We start from the raw sequence: 21,899 nt of genomic DNA, 5'->3' as shown, positions 1-21,899 counted from the left end.
TTTTGGGTCTGGCTGAGACGGAGTTAATTTTCCCCAGAGCAGCCCTCATAGTGCTGTGCTTTGTATTGGTAGCTAGAAAGGTGTTGATAACACACCAGTGTTTTGGCTACTGCTGAGCAGTGATCCCACAGCATCAAGGCTGCCTCTCCAACATTCCCCTCCCTCACCCCCAAAGGCCAGTAGGCTGGGGGTGGGCAAGAGCTTGGGAGGGGACACAGCCAGGACAGCTGACCCAAACTGACCAAAGGGATATTCCATACCATATGGCATCCAGCCAAGGTCAACCCACTGCAACTAGGCAGTATTTACTGCAGTTATAGGAAGGATAGATAAGGAGCTCTGTCTTGCCTAAAAGTAAAAAGAACAGGGCAACATTTTCATTATTTCACTCATTTTAAAGAACTGCTTATTCAGCTTTTCAGTAACTAAAGATGTTCAGACGTAGAGGAATATTCCCTTAAATGGTTACAGTTTTCTGAAAATAGGAGACTGTCATGTCTATTTTTAATGCAAACTTCTTTTTGTCTATAATACATAGTTAAAATTATTCAATCCAGCTATTAAAATAAAGTTTTCTTCCAATTAAAAAAATTAAATAAGTTTAAAGGAACAACAATAACAACAAATTGAAAACCACATGTGCTGTTTCTTGTCACATTTAACGTATTCTTTTTGTGGCACTTGATGCAGTTTTCTTTCTTGATGAATCTACATAGCTACTCTATATTGAGAACTTAAAAACTTCTGTATTTGTTCTGAGAATTGTAGGGAGACTAATACTGGTTAATATTATAATGATATGATTTTAAAGCTTTTCATAATTGATATCATAGTTCATGTATATAGGAGGTAACATGCTTCAGGAAAGAGAAGGAATGGTTTTGTACGGAGTATGTTACTAAATCAACCTGTAGAGGGCAATATGGTGTTTTTGGCATAGCAAAATTTCTGGGGCTGTAATAGAGAAATGAGAAAGCTCATTAAGTGTTCATTATAAGTAGTTTAAAAGTTCATACAAAATATCTACTATTGCTATATTTTGATGCTAAAATAATATATCTTGTTCTGAGTTGTCATGGAACGGAAACTGTCTTGCTCAGTGATTTTTAAAAAAATCAACATCAACTTAAATCAGTTACTAAAGTGGTTTCAAAATTCCACTCAAATCAAGGTATTCATTCACTGGTAACATCTTCAAAATTTTACTTTGAGTCTTGCTTTATTATATCAAAAGAACAACACTATGCAGAGAGTCTTCTCTGTGATTTCTGAAAAGAGCTGATTCTTTCAAAGGTGACAAAGTCTGTCTGAATAGGTAAAAAGACTGTAAGTTCCACATGGTCTTTTTGAGTTCTGTCTTGCTATGATAACAGAGTGTATCTTTGAATATCTCTTCCATCAAATATGAAGGCTTGCTCCATCCACATTCAAGCAAGACTCTGCCAACTTGGAGATACAGCAGTTCTCAAAATCTTCAAAGCAGCAACATGATGTTCAGCTGTGTCAAATATATAAAGTTAACAGGATCATATGACAAGTCTAAGAGTGCCGTTACAGTCTTTTCTGACTGATTATGCTGACACTTCTCATTTCCACCATCCTGAGGGGGTACAATCTGTCAGTTGTCTACAATGGGATCTACACTGACACTTATAGAAAACAAAAGGGATGGTGACCTTTATAATTCCCCTCCAGAAATAACTTGCTTAATTTGTATTTTTCTCCTCATTTTTATAGTTATCTTCAACATATGCTCATCAAATTTGACAGAGGTGTGAAGTAATTTTTGCAAATACTTAGCGAGTGTATTGTTTTCCCTAACTCTTGCTCCGAAGCTTACTCTGGGAAGCAGTGACTCATTTCATACATTGAAGCCATTTTGTAGAGAATTATTTCCTATGAGATGGTTGTGTGTTGTGTTTTATCTTGATAGAAATCAAAACTTATACTTAATAGACATAGAACAGAATCAGGCATATCCATTACATAAGAAGAGAGGACAACTAACTACTAATTATTTTCAACAGTTTGACAAGGGAAAGGAAACTACCCAACACTTCCTGCAAGTAAACCCATTCTTTTCTTTCAAAAGAAAATCATAATAGCATACCTGTCACAATGCCACATGCAATAATTCAGAAGCTGTGCCCCTGTGTGTGAAAGCAGATTCTCTACTCATTTCAGTTGCAAATCAGCACGCAATTTTCTCTGCAGTGACTCAAGTTCATTTCCAGTGGAGATCAGAAATTGGGATGATGATAGCAAGGAAAAGAATCCAATACTCTGTTTTAGTTTGACACAATATGGTTGGTGCAGCACAAAGAAAAGTGTTACAGTTGTCACAGTGGAAATGTTAAAGTGCGGTACTTGTAAGATCTCTGTGGAAAAATAGAGGATTTTGTTTCTTGTATACAGACTATGATTTCTGCACTATTTTCATAACTGTGAATATTTTCACCGTCTTTCAATTTCCTTTATCTGCTGCAACATACTTAAAACTCCATACCAAAAAAAAAGCATTAAGAAAAATCTGTGTTGCAAACTTTGACATTCCAACTTTGGAAATGATTAAATTATCCTTACTTTATAAACTTAATTTTGTCCCTGCATACATGGACTGATAGCCTTCAGTTGTATAATTGCCAACTTTTGCAAAGGACCTTAGCCTCATGTATGCAATGAGATAGACAGGACTGACTGTTTTTTATCTTCACTGTTCTTTGCGGAGAGCCCCTATCTTTTTTTTTTTTTAAAAAACCCCAGTTCCAAAGTCTGTATAACATTGTGAGTCCTGACCAGGAAAACAAATTGTTAGTTCCTTTGTTCGCTTTTCTGAAATGTTCAGCAATATAATATCCAAGGCCTTGACAAATGGTCTGTGTATTTATCTTTACAGTAACCTGAACAGATAAAATGGTAGCAGTGCTTCTGTTGTCAGATACAGGAAGATTAATGGCAGAAATGTACATTAATTATTTTGGGTGCTGAATTTAAACACCAAGGTTCTGATTTTTCAATTTTGTGTTTTTATAGCACCTTTTTGCTCAAATCTCTCATCAACATCACTTACAAATCAAATTGTTCAACATTTCTACAAATGAGGCAATAAGGATGGGACCCACCTGGCTAAAGGCAGACACCTCTATTGTAGACATTACATTTGGGGATGTTGCACTAAGCATTCTTAATGGAAAGACATTGGTGGTATTAGGGAATGACTTGTCTCATTCTAAAAGTTCGAATGCTTAGCCTAACAAAACACTGTTTACTTTTGTTCTTGCTCTTTCAATTAACAAATTTAATCAGTTCACTAAGGGCTCAGATGAGCACCCTAGCCAACACAACAAAAGCAGTAGAAGTGTGTGACCAAGAGCAAAAGGGAGGCGGGCATGCAGCTCGGCCATATGTATGCATGTGTACGCTCACCTTTATCCACAATCAACTCCGAGAGGTTGCTATAACTTCAAGACTACTGTGAGACACTCGGGAGCTTAAGAGTGATTCTAATTGAAACATAAGGAAAAGATATTTAAGGTTTGATTCCTAAAGACACCCTTAAGTCTTTAGAATGGTAGATCATATTAAACAGCGTTGTAAACAAAGTACTGTGAAAATTCCTCATAGCAAGAACAACTCTGCTTGTTAGGACCAGCATCAAGCTATATACCATAATTATGCTATATCAATCTTTTTTAGAGCAAAAGCTCCTCCTTTTTCCTAGACAATGTAGAACTTAAGATTCCTTTGCTTTCAGGAAAGGATATCGCTCTATCTTTTTTTTTTTCATCAGTTAGACTAAGCTGAAGACATGTCCTCTTTCTCTTTCTCTCATGAGTGATTTGTGTGGAACATGAGAGCCACGTGGACAATATTTTTTTGGGGGAGGTTGTTGGTTTTTTTAAAAGGAGGGTTTTAAGACAGCCTGGTTATATCACGTTGAGAAGAGATAATGAGTACTACTAGATCAATACTCTACATTTTCAAATGTCATAGAATGTGGAGGTCAACTTATACAGAGGAGAGATGTCTACTCTTTGCAGTGTTTCTATGGGGTCAGAAAGCCTTGAGTGTGGTGTATGGTTGCACGGACTCTCACATAAGCATGCACAGAATCATTTATTGTTACAATACAGGAGAATATATCCTTTACCATAACGGGGAGGTCCCGCTGTCTCCCCCAATCATCACCCAATTCATATCCCTTATTAACTAAGAAAAACAGTCTCTCTTCCTTTTGGCAAAGATCCACACGACTGCTCTCAGATCCGCTTATTCTCACGGTTAACCAGTTACATAATTCTCTTGATGTTTTTCAGTTTCCTTACAGAGGAGACAACTAAGCCAGGTGTTCAGGTCTTATCTCAGGCGTATGTGCGCGTCTGCTAGTTCTCAGCGCACAGGCCGAATTCCTGTCTTATCTTGGCCGAAACTCCCAACTCCACAATTCTTCTCCACATCTCCCCCTTTTTTGTTTATCACCACCCCATTGGTAAGTAAGGTCACCATGATGCGAGCTTCCATTTTGCGCACGTTGCGGATCGCAGACCAAAGGACCTGCAGGAACACTAGGAACAAAATAAACATTCCTGCCCCTATGCCAATAAACACCCACATGCGTAGATTGAGGCCATTAAACCAATTTTTTGGATTTATCCAAGACAAGTCTTGCTGTAACCTGTCAAACACACTTTGGCTAGTCAATTCCTGTAATCTGTGAATCTGATCCTGCAGCTGATCGTGTAAAGATTGAATATTTCGCTGCAATGACAAATCGAATGCTCCCATCAAATGTCGCTTAATAAAAGTCCAATCATGTTGTGATGAATTCCATGGTAAGGGGGTTACACATAAAGATTTGTGTATGTGTTCCCAATCACACGGCAGACTAATTCTCGTTTTTAACGCTTCCTGCCGATCCCCCAACCACATCACAGTAGCCTCTAGGGCTTGTAGCCGAGATAATACCTCCTCATCAACTTTCTCTTGAATTTGGAATTCTTTAGTAACATTGGTTAATGCCTCACTTACCTCATGCGCAGTTTTTACAGATTGTGTCAAGGAAGCGATAGCTGCAGTGGCACTTGCTAAAATAATAACAGCAGAAATAATTGCAAAAATTAACCAACCTAAGAATCGTTTTGCTCTTTTCTTAGACTTCTCTATATCTTCTACTAGAATTCTAACAAATCTACCCAAACCATCCTCCCCTTCCCACTGTCTGGTTAAATTAACTGGCATCCATAGTTCTGCCCGACGTCGAAGGGGAAAAATATAAGCAGTTTCATTAAAATCATGTTTAGATATACAACTTCTAAAAGAAGGAGAATAAACCTGAATACAAAAGGAGTGATTACATCGAGTAATGTTTACACGCGAAGTCATAGCAAAAATATAAGGATGAGTAGTACATACAGTCACATTAATTTCATGTATTATACTCAGATTAGCTTGTGTTTTGTTGACAATCCATACTTGAGATAGTTGCCTCGTAAAAAAAGGCAAAGCTAAACGCCACACATTCGGTTGTGGAGGAGAAAATGAACCATTATACTCCATCTGCAGGATGGGTCCTGCTGACCCACCATTGTGCCTGACTATTGAATGATTGGCTTTCTGAAAAGGCAAAACAGATTGATTCAAAGATGGATCCCAAAATGACCCATAAGGGCCCCAATCTATAATACGACCAACGGTTAAATTTTGTTCTCGAGGCCGTTCTCCCAAGCATGGCTTCCAACCAAATTGTGTGATCGATGAGAGTTTGTGCAAAATGCATTGCGGAAAATCAGGAACAAAGTCACCAATTAACATATCATTATTAATAGTATTTTTTGATGCCAACCCAGGAATGGTGACCATAGTAAGGTTCACCCGTTTTCCATGTGACACTGCTACTAAGTGTTGCTGTGTTTCAACGATCACACAATACTCTGACTTATTATCTACGGTAAGACGTAATGGAGGAAAATCAGAAACAAACATTGTGTCATTAGCATAATGTGTATCATCTTTCCCATCTAGAGATGGGGGAATCCAAATGCCACCTGACCATAAAGTATCACTATTGCTAATCGGTAATGACGCGTCCCACCATGTCAAAGGTCGGAAAAAAGGAGGGTCCACCACATGTGCCCAATAAACGTGAGCTTCCACAGGTTGAAACATCATGGTAGTGCCAATTCCCCATAGCATTATCGTGGGACAAGATTGAACAGAAAACAGCACTATAGACCATATTACTGATGTTGACCTGATTGCATTACCGAACCGTCGTAGGAGCAGCATCCTCTTGTTGTTTTTCCTAGGGTCCTTTTTCTGGGCCATCTGCCAACACTTGCGCTGGCTTGACATTCTTCGCAGGGACCCAATATGGGCCTGTAGGAAGAGAAACACAAGCGTATCCCCGTCCCCAGGTAAGCAAGGGAACCGGACCTTTCCATAGACCAGATTCTAAGTGTTTATAAAATACCTTCGGATACACTTCAGTAACCTCTCCTGTTCGAAAATGCCGGTCAGCAGCTGAATGATATTGCTGCTTTGTCCCTGACAAATTTAAAAAATTTAATACATATGTGGCTTTATCTAACATCTCTTGAGGGGTAGTTCCCAGCGGATTCCCCCTTTTTTGTTTTTCAAGAATCAGCTTTAAGGAAGAGTGAGCACGTTCCACAATTGCTTGACCTGTGGGGGAATGCGGAATACCTGTAACATGATACACGCCCCATGCCTGTAGGAATAATAACAACCGTTTAGAGACATAGGCAGGTCCATTATCTGTTTTGAGTTTACGGGGGACCCCCAATACTGCAAAGCATCGAAGAAGATGTTTGATAACATCGCGAACACGTTCACCCGTATGAGCCGTTGCGACCAAAAACCCAGAAAAGGTATCAACAGACACATGAACAAAGCGCAAACGACCAAAGGAGGAAACATGAGTAACATCCATCTGCCATAGTTCATTGGAAGTCAGTCCCCTGGGATTCACAGCAGATACTACTGGCATTGGCGTGAGCCGCTGACAATCCGGGCAAGCACAAACAATGTCCTGGGCCTGTTCAGCTGTAAGAGAAAACTGCTTCCGTAAGGAGCGAGCATTCTGATGAAAAAATTCATGGGATAATTTTGCTTGTTCCAAACGGCGAGGTAGGACTGCCATCAGAGTGAGTGCATCCGCAGCAGCATTACCGGAAATGAGCGGTCCTGGTAAATTAGTATGAGATCGGATATGCATAATAAAATACGGAAATCGTCTAACACGCAGCAGCTGTGCTAACTGTATTAGCAAAGAAAATAGTTGCTTATTATCTACTTCTCGAATAAATGCAGTCTCTATGCGCTGTACTATGCCTGTGACATAAGCTGAGTCTGCCACTATATTAAGTGGTATTTGAGAAAACAATTCAAAAGCGTGAACAGCAGCTGCTAATTCAACTACCTGCGTAGATCCAGGTAGAGAAGTAACATCCGAAGACCAGGGGGCCTGATCTGCTTCCTCCACTTGGTGTTCAGACGTCTTCCGTCCTCCTGGCGTCTTCCACACCACTACAGCTTTACCTGTTTTTCCAGATCCATCAATGAAAACAGTTTGCGCCTGTGGAATAGGCACAGAACTTAATAGTATGCGTGGCTGTAGTGGTAGAGACTGTAAGGAATTCAAAAGTCGATGGCGTGGTAAGTTGTGTTCTATGGAATTAACGTAATCCGCCATTGCAATCTGAAAACTCAGGCTGTTTTGCAATAATGTCCAAAATTCATCTCCTGTGAAAGGCAAATGCATAACATCTGGATCTCGACCTGTCAATTGTTGACATCGTAGTCGACCTTGTGATATCAAACAAGAGATCATTTCAATTGCAGTGGTCAATGTCTTACTAAAGGAGTGAGGTAAAAACAGCCATTCCAGAATGCATAAGGCATCCTTTTCAGTTTGTACCCTAGCATCCCATTGTCCCAGTAAGGCAAACGGCTGAAAAGAGTGGTAAATAAGGAACAATCGAACTGGCAACGATAGCCGGATTCGATGTGCGAAGGTATCATTAATTTTATCCATTACCTGTTGCAATGCTTCTTGGCCTGGTTCCGAAAGAGATCTGGGTGATGCCAAATCAGGATCCCCTTTCAGCAACGAGAACAAGGGTGACAGTTCATGAGTGGTAATTCCCAATAGAGGTCGCACCCAATTGATTGTGCCCAACAACTTCTGTAGATCATTCAGAGTACTTACAGTAGTAGCAAGCCGCAAGGCTTGTGGACACACATGCGACTCGAAGAGTTTCCAGCCTAGGTATTTCCAAGGAGAAACTGACTGTACCTTCTCTGCTGCTATCTGAAATCCATATCGATGTAATTCTGTGGACAAACACTCAAAAATTTGAGAGAGATATGATTCTGTCTCAGCTGCCAACAAGATATCATCCATATAATGATACAATACAATATTTTTATACCGTTGACGAATTGACAAAAGTGCCTCTCCCACCACTATTTGACAAATGGTAGGACTATTCTTCATGCCTTGAGGTAAAACAACCCAATGGAACCGTTGCATAGGTCGATCATTGTTAATTGTAGGAACAGAAAAAGCAAACCGAATACAATCCTCTGGGTGTAGATAAATTGTAAAAAAGCAGTCTTTGAGATCAATAACTTTTAAATGCCAATCATCAGGGATCATGGTAGGATTTGGGGTCCCGGGCTGCAAGGTCCCCATGGATACCATAACGGCATTAATAGCTCGCAAATCCTGTAACAATCTCCATTTTCCTGATTTTTTAGGTATGACAAAAATAGGTGTGTTCCAAGGACTGGTGGATGGCACTATGTGTCCTAATTGTAATTGCTCCTGTACTAATTCCCAAGCTTTTTCTAGCCGCTCACCTTTCAAAGGCCACTGATCAACCCACACTGGCTTGTCTGTAAGCCAAGTCAGTTTCAGGCGTAGCTGTACTTCAGTGGCCTTCATTAAAAATGTGTCTTAAGTGCTACATTCCATTGTTGCAACAGATCACGTCCCCATAGGGTACATGGGACATTTAAAACATAGGGTTTCAGCATGGCATGTTTATTTTCCAGACCTTCCACCAGTAAAGAATGCAAGCTCTGCCATGGTATTTGGGTACCACCAACTCCGGTAACGGCAGCAAAAACTTGCACTAATGGCCAATCAGAGGGCCATTCAGATCTCTGAATTATCGAGACATCCGCCCCTGTATCCACCAGTCCAGTAAAAGCACAGCCATTTACTTTACACATCAACATAGGCTGACCCGTAGTTATCTTTTGAGTCCAGAATATTTGAGGCAAACCTGTGCTTCCAAATCCTGCTGACCCCCTCTGCTGGCCTAATATAGGATCTCCCTTCTCCCTTTGAACATTAGGTAACAAAATTAGCTGAGCAATGCGCTGCCCCGCGGGAATAGTACACGGAGGAGTAGGAGTCCAAGCCATAATTTTAATTTCCCCAGTATAATCAGTATCAATCACCCCAGGAAGGACAAAAAGTCCTGCCTTGGAGGTTGAGGAACGTCCTATCAATAAGGCACAAAACCCTGCTGGTAAAGGGCCGTACACTCCAGTGGGGAGTATGTTAACAGATTGATCTCGTATTACTGTTGATTGGCTGGTGGCCAGATCCAACCCGGCGCTTCCGAATGTAGCTGGCTTAAGGGCATGGACGGTTGGCAATTGTTGACATTTGCTTTGTGCGAATTCCCCGCCCAGGTTGAGGCTTGCGCCACCGGCCCTGAAATCGGGGTCCTGTTGAAGGTTCTCGGGGCGCTGGACCTCGCGCCCCTCCTCCCGTTTCCCTGCATCAGTCCTGGGAGCAGGTTACCATCCTTATCAAATTTGGATCGACATTGGTTACCCCAGTGATATCCCTTCTGACAACGAGGACACAGCTGAGCGGGACCTTTAATTTGGCCCTTTGTTCCTCGTCTTGCTCTGGGGCAATCTTTTTTAATATGACCTTCCTGGCCACATACAAAACACTTAGTCGCCGCTCGAGCCACCGTTAGTTGTTGAGCCAACGCCGCTGCTAATATCTCTGCTTTAAACTGTTCTGACCCCACATTTTGACAAGCTCTGATCAAATCAGTTAAAGTCTTTGCCCGATTCCGAACGGGATCTATAGCTTTTCTACAATCAGAATTAGCATTCTCAATTGCAAGCTGAAAAAGCAACAACTCGGCAGCTTCAGGAGACTCTATCTGACGTTGTATAGCAGTTTGTAATCAATCTAAAAATTGCACATAGGGTTCTTGCGCCCCTTGCCGGATCGCAGCAAATGATGATTCCGGCTTGCCAGAATCCGGCACTCGCCTTAATGCTTTCATAGCCAAATCAGCCGCCTGTGTAAGCAGTTCACGGGGTAAGGTGGCTTGTGCAGCAGGTGACGCCCAATTCCCTTCACCTAACATTTCATCTCGCCCATAGGGTAGTTGCAAATTGTCCAAGTTGTCTACTACCTTTGCAATAACAAGTTCACGATACTCAAAAAACCACACAGAATACTGCACCGCTGACAAAACAAGGCGTAATACAGACTTCCAATCTAAAGGAGTCATCGTATAAGATTCCCCTATTGCTTGCAGTAAGTTTATAGTAAATGAAGCCTGTAACGCGTACTCCTTTATCGATTTGCGCACCTCCTTAATCACCTCATATGGTAAATGAGCATACTCTGGCGCTCTGCCAGGTTGATAAATTACAGGCATTGCCTGGAAAGCGTTATATCCCCCTTTTTTAATGCCTCCGTACGACACTCATCAAAGGACAGCCTTGGCGCTACCGTACCTAAAGGCTGATATGTGGGGGGGGGTGCACAGATCCCTGCAGCGGATCTCCTCGGGTGGGGGGGAGGGGGCAAATGGTGGTGGTTTCATGACGGACAACCGAGAAAGTGTCTTTTGTCTCTGTCGATGTAAGATTTCATCCGCCGTTGGCGCAGATGCAGCCATTGCTTTAACTGGCGAAAGTGGAGGGTATAAATCAGGCTCTCGTTCGGGGTCTATCGAGCCCGTGTCAAAGGGATCGTCTGGCTCCGAATCATCCTTCAGAGGCGGGGGCTCCGCGTGAGGCATTACAGTTTCATCAGGAGCCAACAGTTCAAACGAATCTCCCCCATCTTTTGATTCTCCCCCCGGTATTGCTGGATCAGTCACATTTTGCAACACCTGTTCGGCAGGGCGTAACTTTTGCAGAGCCGTATACACAACTCGCCAGGTAATCAATATTCCCTCTGGAACTTCTAGTTGCAAAATCTGTTTAGTCTGTAATTCCTCACCCACTTTTTGCCATTGCTTTAAATCATAACACCCAGCCGTTCCTACAGAAGGGAACCAAGGGCAGTGATCCCGGACCCACGCAAGGAGTCTCACCAATTGTATTGGAGCGACCTTAAAACCTTGTTCCTTTAAAATACGTTGAAATATTTCAAGTTGAAGCTTTTGTGACTGAGATGCCGACTGCCCCATGACCAATGTATAAAGTTCGTATAACTTCCCCGCGGCTGCTCACCTGAGTCGTCCTGCGACCGGTGATGAATCGAACTCGATATGTTGATCCTCCGTTTATCCTCCGTCCAGCTCAACAGGGGTACACCACCGGATATTTCTATTTCCTTTCTTCAAGACCTTCTTTCTTCAGGTCGTCGTCTTTTTTTTTTTTTTTCTCAATCGTGCCCCACGTTGGGCGCCATTTGTGGTGTATGGTTGCACGGACTCTCACATAAGCATGCACAGAATCATTTATTGTTACAATACAGGAGAATATATCCTTTACCATAACGGGGAGGTCCCGCTGTCTCCCCCAATCATCACCCAATTCGTATCCCTTATTAACTAAGAAAAACAGTCTCTCTTCCTTTTGGCAAAGATCCACACGACTGCTCTCAGATCCGCTTATTCTCACGGTTAACCAGTTACATAATTCTCTTGATGTTTTTCAGTTTCCTTACAGAGGAGACAACTAAGCCAGGTGTTCAGGTCTTATCTCAGGCGTATGTGCGCGTCTGCTAGTTCTCAGCACACAGGCCGAATTCCTGTCTTATCTTGGCCGAAACTCCCAACTCCACAATTCTTCTCCACACTTGAGAATAGCAGTGTTAAAGAGGACAGCATAGTTCTTTTACTTCGATTTATTCACGGAGTTATTAATAAAACAACCAATAAAAGTTGAAAATTAACCAGAAATTATAAACTTCATAAACTGACAATTTCTAATGGAAAATATCTTTCTGGAAAATTAGATGTCAGTGGAAACCCGTAATGGGATACATAGTCTTTCACCTGTACATTGTAAATTTTAATTTAGCCCTGATGAATAGTGTGCAAATACATGATACATGTTTGGTTTTGGTAAAATAAGAAATAAATCCATGGAAGTTGATAACACATAAAAAGAACATTTTATATACTTAAGATTCAGAAATGAGTTGATTATTAACCTGTACAGAATATACAAATTGAATCCTAAACTGCCAAATAGGTAGTCAGTATGCTACAGAAATAATGCATATTAACAGCACCTAACATTTCTAAAATGTCTTTATTTTGCCTATTCAGTAAACAACATTGGCATTGCTACCTTGCTATTCTAAATATAGTAATAGCATCTAATGTTCAAGGAAGATGTTCATTTGGAGAGATGAATAAACAGAATTGTTCTGCTGTGTATCTACAGCAGTATGTCATCAATGTTTTTTAATGAGTAACATTATATACAGTGACACTGACTATCTATGGTTGGAGACAGGATTTAATAAGAACTCTTGATTTTTTAATTGCTTAGATTTATCAGCTACTTTATGCCCTTAAATAATTTTTTTGTCAGAACAATATAATTTTTTTGCAACATGATTATTGAAATTCAATATATAGGACCTTTCTGGTTTTGTCATTAGGATGTAAGCCAAATAAATGGTAGGCTTCTTGGCCAGTATTGAAAATTGGGTGCTGAGCTGAATGGACCCAGTGTGGCTATTCTAATTGCTCTATGATATGTAAGGGAGAGAATAGAAGGTCTTCATGAAAGGTTCTCTGGGGTATTTAATGAAATAAAGGGAAGAAAAATCTGTATGAGTCAATTAAAAATAGGGTCTTCAAGGGCAGCAGTATGAAGTCCCAGGTTTCAATAGCAAAAGTGTGTATTGGCAGAGTTAAAAGAGCTAATTGAGCATATGTTAAAAAGAGATTCATCTTTGTAAGGCAAATTTAAGGATAGAATATGACAAAATATAACAAAGTCAAGCCAAGCATATGCCATTAGTGAATATTTGTCTCACTCCTTTAAACCTGGGGTCTTCTCCAGCATGTATGTTTGATATGTACCATATAAAACCATTTTTGTGATCCCCATATGTAACAGATGGACTCATGATATGTCTATGTAAACTGTGCAGTGGTATAAGTAAGAGCTTGTTCTTATTCACAACTTTATTATATGACCCTTATGTTAGGGATTTTTGTTTGTTTTGGCTGAGACAAACATATGCACACCTCTTGAGACACCTAGCATACTTTCTCAGATCACTGTCAGTCAGAGTACATTCAGCACTTAATAAAAAAATATGAGCAAATTTTTGGATAATTCCTGCAATAATTTTCTTTATAAGTAAAACAGCAGTACATTTTCGAGGAAATTAATCCTCTAAAAGATAAGAAGGACAATCAAATTTTCATAAATCAGGGAGAAAAGAATTCATATAACACATATTCCTGGAGTTCTTTTGCTTATCTGCTGAGAGGTAAATAGTTGCCAGTATTCAGCAGTCAGGGAATGCTCAACAGCAAGATTTAGAAGAGTTAGTTAAACAAATAAATATATATAAAGGGAAGATCTTTAAAACAATTAAAGGGGGGGGAGGAAACTTTGTCCAATCTATGTATATATAAAAGAAGATTCTTAACTATTTCTGAATTCTGGCCAGACCATATGTTTGTCACATGTTGCCAAACAATTTTAATGTCATCTGGCATCAGTTCAGGATATTTCTGGGAAGAAACTCTTGTCATAAGCAAAAGGTCTAGTTAGTAGACAAACTGGCAGTATATAGATCAAGAACAATCTTTTCATATGCTTGGACTGTGAATGTGAGGAACACCTGCCTTTTCCTTAAAATGTTCTGTAGTCCAGTGAAGCCCATGACATTGGCTGAGGCCGTCTAGTCTAAATAGCAGTGCAATCTAATAGTAGTAATAAGAGTTATAGTCTTATGTAAAATGTTTCATACAGCAAGAGAAGATTTTAATAATTATTCTTTAGTATCTGTTTATTTCCTGGTGACAAACACAAATCAAACTAACTTTTAAAAGCTTTGCAGACATTGTCAAAATTTGATACAAACAATATTCATACATATATACCGTGTGCCACAATTAATGGAATTCCTTAAAAGACACAATAGTAGCCTTCTCTGTTTCACTGGGGTTTGGGTGTATGAATAAAGGATAATAAAAATGTAGCTGTTTGTAAAGTTCAACATTAAAAAAACATGCTGAAAAACTATTAATAAGACCAGTAAGTGGGAAGATGTTTAAGTAACACTTGAATCTTAAATTATGTCATGGACACAAACTACGATTAAAGTTTCATTTTTGTCAAGAGTTTTGAGATACCTAAATTAAGCTGTGTGGCAACCCAAAATATCAAAATCCCTCCACAAAGGAAAATCTCAGATGGATTAATTTTATATCGACTTAAATATTTCATACTGAGAAATGTAAGAGATTTATTTCACTTTAGTTTTGCCTTTAGAGTATTTTTGTGTATTGTAAAATACTTTAAAAATAAACCACATCTTAGTGAAAAATTCAAATTGCTCTTAAAATATAAAAATTAATCATTTTCATTTTTTCTGCCAAAATTCCATAAAATTCAACCCAATCTCAAAATGCTTTTGATATATCCTGATGCAATATTGTTCCATTGAAATTTCTCTAATTGATCATGATTTGGATATGGTCTAATTACCTGCACACACATTATTTCTGAAACATTATGTCAAAGTAAGTTCACTTTTTCTGGCTGCATACTTTACAAAGATATTAAAGTTGAAGACATGTTTAGTGTATAGTTTTCAAAGATTCATATTTCACTGAGGAAAAAAGAGCTCTCAGGTAAAAGCCAAGTTTCACTGAACATAACTGATATCAGTGAGACTTCAAAATTTGAATAGCTCCATACTTAAAATCTACCCAAAAAAGGTAAAAATAGTGATGCCCAGTGGGCTCTTCAGACCTGTAGGAAGTGCTTTGCAGTTGGGAGGACATGCCCATCTGATGTGTGACCACGCGATAGGAGGACATCATTGCCATAAATTTTCCAGTAAATTAGCATTACCTCTAAAGAGGGGAAGGTTGCTGGGAGGAAGACTGGAGCTACCCAGCTCTTCCAGCCCGACACTGCTGAGGGCTGCCCAGTGAATGCACTGCTTAGGGCACAGGCATCAGCAATGCAATGGAGAATTTATCGACACAGCTTGGCTCCTGAAGTGCTGCTGTGCACATTTTAACTCTTTCCTCAGAGAAGAATCTTCTCTGTGACACAGCTATATGAGCATGCATCAATTAAGTCAATTTTTGTATCTAGAACAAGTATTTCCAGTTGTGTGTATGTACCCATTATGAAATGGAAAGAACCTATTCCAACTCATTATTAAGGAAGAATCTGTTCCATATATAGAAATACTGCTTTAAAGCTGTCTTTAGTTGCACATTAAAAAACAACAAAAAAACCCACCCTCTTAGTTTGAATTTAATCTGATTATTCTTAAATAATTGTTAAATTTCCCTGATTTCTTACCTTTTTTTCTTTCTTAACTAAAGTAAAAAAGCTAAAAGGTAGGGGGTTGAGGGTTGTTTGCTTTTTAGGTTTTTTTCTTCATAATATCTGTATTTACAAGTTGGAGAATGGCTACTTGGGGCTTAGACTAGACTAAATTATTCATTTTAGCTTTCTGTTGTACAAAGCTGAATTAATTTCTAGAGGATTTTTAACTGCTGATATCTTATACCCTAAATAGAATCAGATGTAGCCTTATACTATTATTGTCACATTTAAAAGACAGGTGTTCTCACTTCAGTCATTTTCATCTTTTCATGAGTATGCACCCCTCTTTCCTTAGAGTGGCTCTTAATGCAGTATAAAGTTTACCTAACTTGAGCTCAATGTTACAATAGTTGTGCGTACAATATTAATTATACAGACAAAAACATTTCAGGACAAATAGAATTAAGAACAACTAAAAAAAGGCTTATCTGTTACACTGCCAGTTTGTATTAGATGCAAGGAAAGGGTAAAGGATAGATGACTGTCCGCCTTTTGCCTGGCTTTTTTGTCACCTGCCAAAGGTACAGGACAAATTGCTTCTGTTTCCAGCAAGGCACTGGGGGTGGCAGCACATGGAGCGGCTGCACTGTGGTTGCCGCCTGGAGCGCCAGTCCCTCCTGTTCCAGTGGTGCAATCATCAGGCACAGTCAACAAGGGTTCACAAAGGGAAAGTCCTGTTTAACTAATTTGATATCCTTCTACGATAAGGTCACCCCCTTAGTGGATGAAGGGAAGGTGGTGGATGTAGTTTTTCTGGATTTTAGTAAGGCTTTTGATACTGTCCCTCACAGCATCCTTCTGGACAAGTTGTCCAACTGTGAGATAAGCGGGTTCACGGTGTGCTGGGTGAAGAACTGGCTGAAGGGCAGAGCTCAAAGGGTTGTAGTGAATGGGGCTACATCTGGCTGGCGACCAGTCACCAGCGGTGTTCCTCAGGGCCCAATTCTATGGCCAGTTCTGTTCAATATATTTATCAATGATCTGGATGCAGGAGTTGAATGCACCCTTAGCAAGTTTGCTGATGATACCAAACCGGGAGGTGCTGTTGACTCTCTTGAGGGACAAGAGGCCTTGCAGAGGGATCTAGATAGACTGGAGCATTGGGCAATGATTAATGGCATGAAATTTAACAAGTCCAAATGCCGGATTCTGCACCTGGGACGGAGTAACGCCGGGCACAGTTATAAATTGGGAGAGGAGTGGCTGGAGAGCAGCCCTGCAGAAAGGGATCTGGGGGTGCTGGCTGACAGCAGGCTCAATAGGAGTCAGCAGTGTGCCCTGGCAGCCACGAGGGCAAACCGCATCCTGGGGTGCATTAAACACAGTATAACCAGCCAGTCAAGAGAGATGATTATCCCTCTGTATTTAGCGTTGGTGCAGCCTCATCTTGAGTGTTGTGTGCAGTTATGGGCCCCACAATTGAAGAAGGATGTGAAGGTCCTTGAATGTGTCCAGAGGAGGGCAACAAAGATGGTGAAAGGGCTGGAAGGCATGTCCTATGAGGAGTGGCTAAGGACTCTGGGTTTGTCTAGTTTGGAGAAAAGGAGTCTGAGGGGCGACCTCATTGGTCTCTGCAGCTTCCTGAGGAGGGGAAGTGGAGAGGGAGGTGCTGATCTCTTCTGCCTGGTGTCCAGTGATAGGACACGTGGGCATGGTTCAAAGCTGCATCAGGGGAGGTTTAGACTGTATGTTAGGAAGCATTTCTTTACCAAGAGGGTGGTCAAACACTGGAACAGGCTTCCTAGAGAGGTGGTTGATGCCCCATGCCTGTCAGTGTTTAAGAGGCATTTGGACAATTGCCCTTAATAATATGCTTTAACATGATCATTGTAGGTCCCTTCCAACTGAACTATTCCATTCTATTCTATTCTAAAGTCAGTCACTTTGGTTACTTCTGATGTGAGAATTAGTTAAATTCACTACCAGATAAGTCTTTTCAAAGAAAGAACAACTTTTTTTTTTGTCTCTTCAAAAGTATAAAGCACATAGAACAAAAGCTAAACAAACATATATGGCCAATGTGCCCAGTTTTTAGCATCTGAATTTTTTTTGGCAGATCATGCAAGAACCTCTCCTTCCAGTTCATTTTAGCAGTGCCAAGGGGAAGCAGCCTGCTTGGCTGCAGCTGATTCCCATTCTTTTGGGTATCCCTGTTACTTGTCTGCTTTTGCTGAGACATTGTGGGCAAGTTCTTACCACTCACCTCTTTTTCCTTCTCTAGCACTCTGCAGCCTGGGAAAGGTAAATTTTCCCTGGAGCCAGGCAGAGGATATTCCCCTTTCGGGAACACTCCCCCGTCCATTGTTTTCACAAGGAGCCTTATCTTTCTTTTTGTCTTGTTTCCTGTTGGGGTTCCACCTTCTTTGATTTAATTCCAGCAATTCAAGATTATTAATATTAGCCGGATAGATTTAGGTGCATATAATATTTTTTTATATATATATATATACACACACACACACACACAAAATCCCCCCAGTTTTCCAGTTCTCCATGACAGAGCTTTTTCTGTACTGAACGTAAATCTCCTTTGTATCCCTCAAATTCTCATGCTAGAGTGTATAATCCATTTCATAATTTGATTGTGTGTGGTTTCCAATGTACTATTGAAGTGCTACTTTTCTGCTTTTTGTAGTTGGGACCTCTAAGAGCATTGCACAGAAGCTGAGATAGTGGAGGCCAAGTAGATGCACTTTCATAAATAAAGGCAATCCCGTGGATAATTTTGAGTAGTTGAATGTATAAAAAACCACAGTGTCTTTTATAATATGGGAAAACAATTTAATATATTGCTGTTGATTGAAGACAGAAGAAGTTTTTATATGAGGTTATACATGTGTTTTGTTACTTTGCATTAGTGGAGAATGCACTGCTATGCAATAAGAAACCACAGAATATAAAACTTCCCTTAGCAAAAGCATATATGATCATCTTTTTGTCTTTACAGAGGTTAAATCCTGAAATCATTTGTATAACAAATCTAATCAGTCTGAGTTCATACCATGAATCTGAAAAGTTATCTGACCTTTTCAAATGTACCAGTGGATAGATCCTCCTCCTCCCACAGAGATCTTTTGATATATGCAAAAGTAGCTCTCCCGGCCCACCTGCTGCTTCAAAGTAAATTCAGTCTGTGACTTTTTTAGATATTGGTCTTAATTGATTAAGCTGTGCTTACAGTCTGTCTCCACCAAAAAAAGATTAGAGAAAAGATTAGTGCCTGGGGGTGGGGGAAACTGTTTCTGAGAGACTTTCTTCTTTATCTGCTTAATCAATAATTGGTTGAAGTATGACTGGATGGAAATAAGCAGCCAACTTCCTGCATCCACGAGGGTGGCAGCCGCAGCTGAGACAAGGAGCATTTGCTTTCCAGGCACAGGAGTGTTCAGCTCCTTTGGAATATCATACTTTAATGAAGTTGATTATATAGCATTTTGTTTCCAGTTTTCCCAGGAATGCATCTTTTTGGCTGTTAGTCTTATGCTGCTTCTATTGGGATAAAATGAGTTTACCATCTAGCTGTGAGCACCTGACTCTGGAGAAAGTGGCTAGATTCCGGATTGCTTACATTCACAGATCACCTTATGCTATTAAAAAGCAAATTGATATTAAACAGCAAAGGAAATGGTATAAGTCTTTATTATTCTTCAGCAATGCATTTGCATTGTCTACAGCTTGCTGCCTTTAAACTTTCCGTGCTTGTGTGTAGCGAAAGGGGGAGAAGGGACATGCTATAAAAAAATCTCACTGTGTTTGTATTCAATATTGAGTCATGGAAGAGAAGTGTAGTGAAAAAAGGAAAAAATACAATACCAGGTAACGGCAATAAATATCTGGCTTATAGCAGCACAAAGTTTTATTTGCTTTACACAAAGATATGAACAATGTAATTCAGCATATTTACTGTTTGGACAGGACAGTACTGTATGTATGTGCAGTAACAAATAATTAGACACTTTTTCAGGGAAGAAATGTTACTTAATTTTTTAAATACGAGTAAACTAGGATTATTGTCTCTAAATTTCAAGCAAAAATATACTAGGAGTTTGATTAGTCACAAATTATTTCTTAATCCTATTTGTCAGATATTATGCATTGCATGGAATATTTTATATATTTTTATCTAGAATATATTTGTTTCATATTTTAGCAAAATAGCTGAAAACAGCCTTTTGCATATTATTCAGTGTGGCAGAATTTCTTTCTCTGCAATTTTATCAAACTGTGCCATGAAGAGAAACTTCCTTTATGAATGGGATTGAAAGACTTACTGAAACTTCTTGTATAAAAAAATAAATCTCCCTTGATTTTGTCCCAATGGAAAAACAGATGTAAAATTCCACCTGGGATTAGAGAACTGCTGTTACCTGGTTAGTGTTTTAGCAGAGGCTCTTTTGAGTAAAAGGTAAACTAGTGAGATTCTTAAAAAAAGTTACCTGAAGAAAAATGATCTCTTATTCCAGCTGCCTTCCCAAAAGTAGTTTCAGGTTAAATCAATATTTATAATCTCAGGTCCTTCACGTGTATATATGGTACATAAGACTTTTTATTGAAATGACAAGGTTATATATAGATTTTAAATAGAAAAAGCCAAACTTTAACATGGAGAATGAAAAATCTAATGTGAAAACTACAATGAAAACCTTTCTCCAGTTTCTGAAAAATTATGCCTTTCCACAATATTTCTGATAATGTAATTTTAAAATAATACTCTGTTAAAAGAAGTAATTAAATTAATAAGAAATTTTTGAGTATTATTTCAAGAAAACTTCCTATTTTTAACATGTTAGGGGATTGCTTTATTGATTTAATATAAGATGCTTAGAGAGCTCCATGATTTTTCTACAAAATCTACTTTCCTCTTGAATATGCTGTTAACTGTTCATAATTTGAAAATCTATGTAATACATAACTTTTCCCAAAATTATATTTCCCTGTCCTAAGATAGTATCAGGCTATATTAAAGCCTGAGTTTTTGGGTTTGGTATTAGAAAGGCATATTACTCTGTCCTGTAAACTATTTGCTACCATGTAGACTCCAGTCTTTGGTGAGTACAAATCAATATAACTTCATCAGAGCTGGTGGGTATATTGGGGGGAGAAAAAAAAAGAAAAAAAAAAATTCAATTTCTGTTGTAAAAATTCATAACTTGATTTTACCACCAGTGATTAATTTGTGTGTGTAAGCCAGAGAAATGTCCTCCTTTACACTGTCTTCATGATGGGGAATGTATTCCAGTCTCTGCTACCTTTGAAGAACATGGAGGCTGATGCTAGCATCTGCTGAATACGATGCGATACATCCGTCGGTCTCCATCACCAAGGCCTTTCTAAGCCACTGTACTACTGCCTTTCATAAAGACAACTCTCTCTTGTTTAATAACTATTCTAGTTAAGATTTTAACCTGTTTTATAGTTGATGTAACACTTTAGTCTCTGGGTTTTCATAAAAGAGGTTGATGCATTGTGCAACTGTGCATTCTCCTTTCTCTTCCACAAGCTCAAAACCAAATCAGTCAAAAAACAGTAATTAAAAATAGTATTAGGAATTGAAGCTCTTCCACATCCCAAACAATTGCATAGCTCTTTACCTGTCATTTCACCTTCTTTAGAAAACTCATGCAAGCAACAGTGCAAGATTGCACTCTATATAGCTGGAACTCCTTGCTGTCTTTTTCAGGGAGAAGAAGAGGTGCTATGCACAAGTTAATTTCAAATCTACACAAAATGTTCATGTGTCTCATTTTTCAGTTGCACTAGTTTAAGGCAGAACTTGCAAAAAATAGTAGGTAAAGTATTTCTAAGCAGAATATAATTATTAGTTTTGTGGTGCTGAGTATTATTTAGGAGCTCTTGAGAGAGCAGAACTCATAATTAAAATATTTTAAAGGATTAAGGTTAATGGGAGTATTCATATAGTGGAAATTAAAGAAATGATTGGAACTTCAGAGCCAGAACCTGGATCAGACTATGCAATATTTAAGATGACTGGGTCACTAAGAAAAGTCCTACCTCCTAATACGTCAAGTTAGCCTTCCCGAGTGTGGATTTGCAACAAGACTTTTCTT

General features: G+C 39.3%; 1 protein-coding gene across 2 annotated transcripts in view; it reads left to right on the top strand.

The window, feature by feature from the left end:
- LOC142075110 (3',5'-cyclic-AMP phosphodiesterase 4D-like) overlaps positions 1-21,899 on the top strand; it is a 659,649-nt gene that overhangs the window by 259,617 nt on the left and 378,133 nt on the right. The window contains exon 1 of one of the 2 annotated variants that reach the window (XM_075136130.1): positions 19,334-19,458. The exons of the other annotated variant lie outside the window; for it this stretch is intronic. Coding sequence (XP_074992231.1) covers positions 19,334-19,458 — 125 coding nt within the window. Of the gene's footprint in view, positions 1-19,333; positions 19,459-21,899 lie in introns of those variants that run through there. 2 annotated transcript variants of the gene reach the window in all.

The sequence above is a fragment of the Calonectris borealis genome, chromosome W (assembly GCF_964195595.1).
Source record: "Calonectris borealis chromosome W, bCalBor7.hap1.2, whole genome shotgun sequence".
NCBI classification, from domain to species: Eukaryota; Metazoa; Chordata; class Aves; order Procellariiformes; family Procellariidae; genus Calonectris; species Calonectris borealis.
The sequence above is the reverse complement of the archived record's forward strand: the minus strand, read 5'-3'. Positions and strand labels throughout refer to the sequence as shown.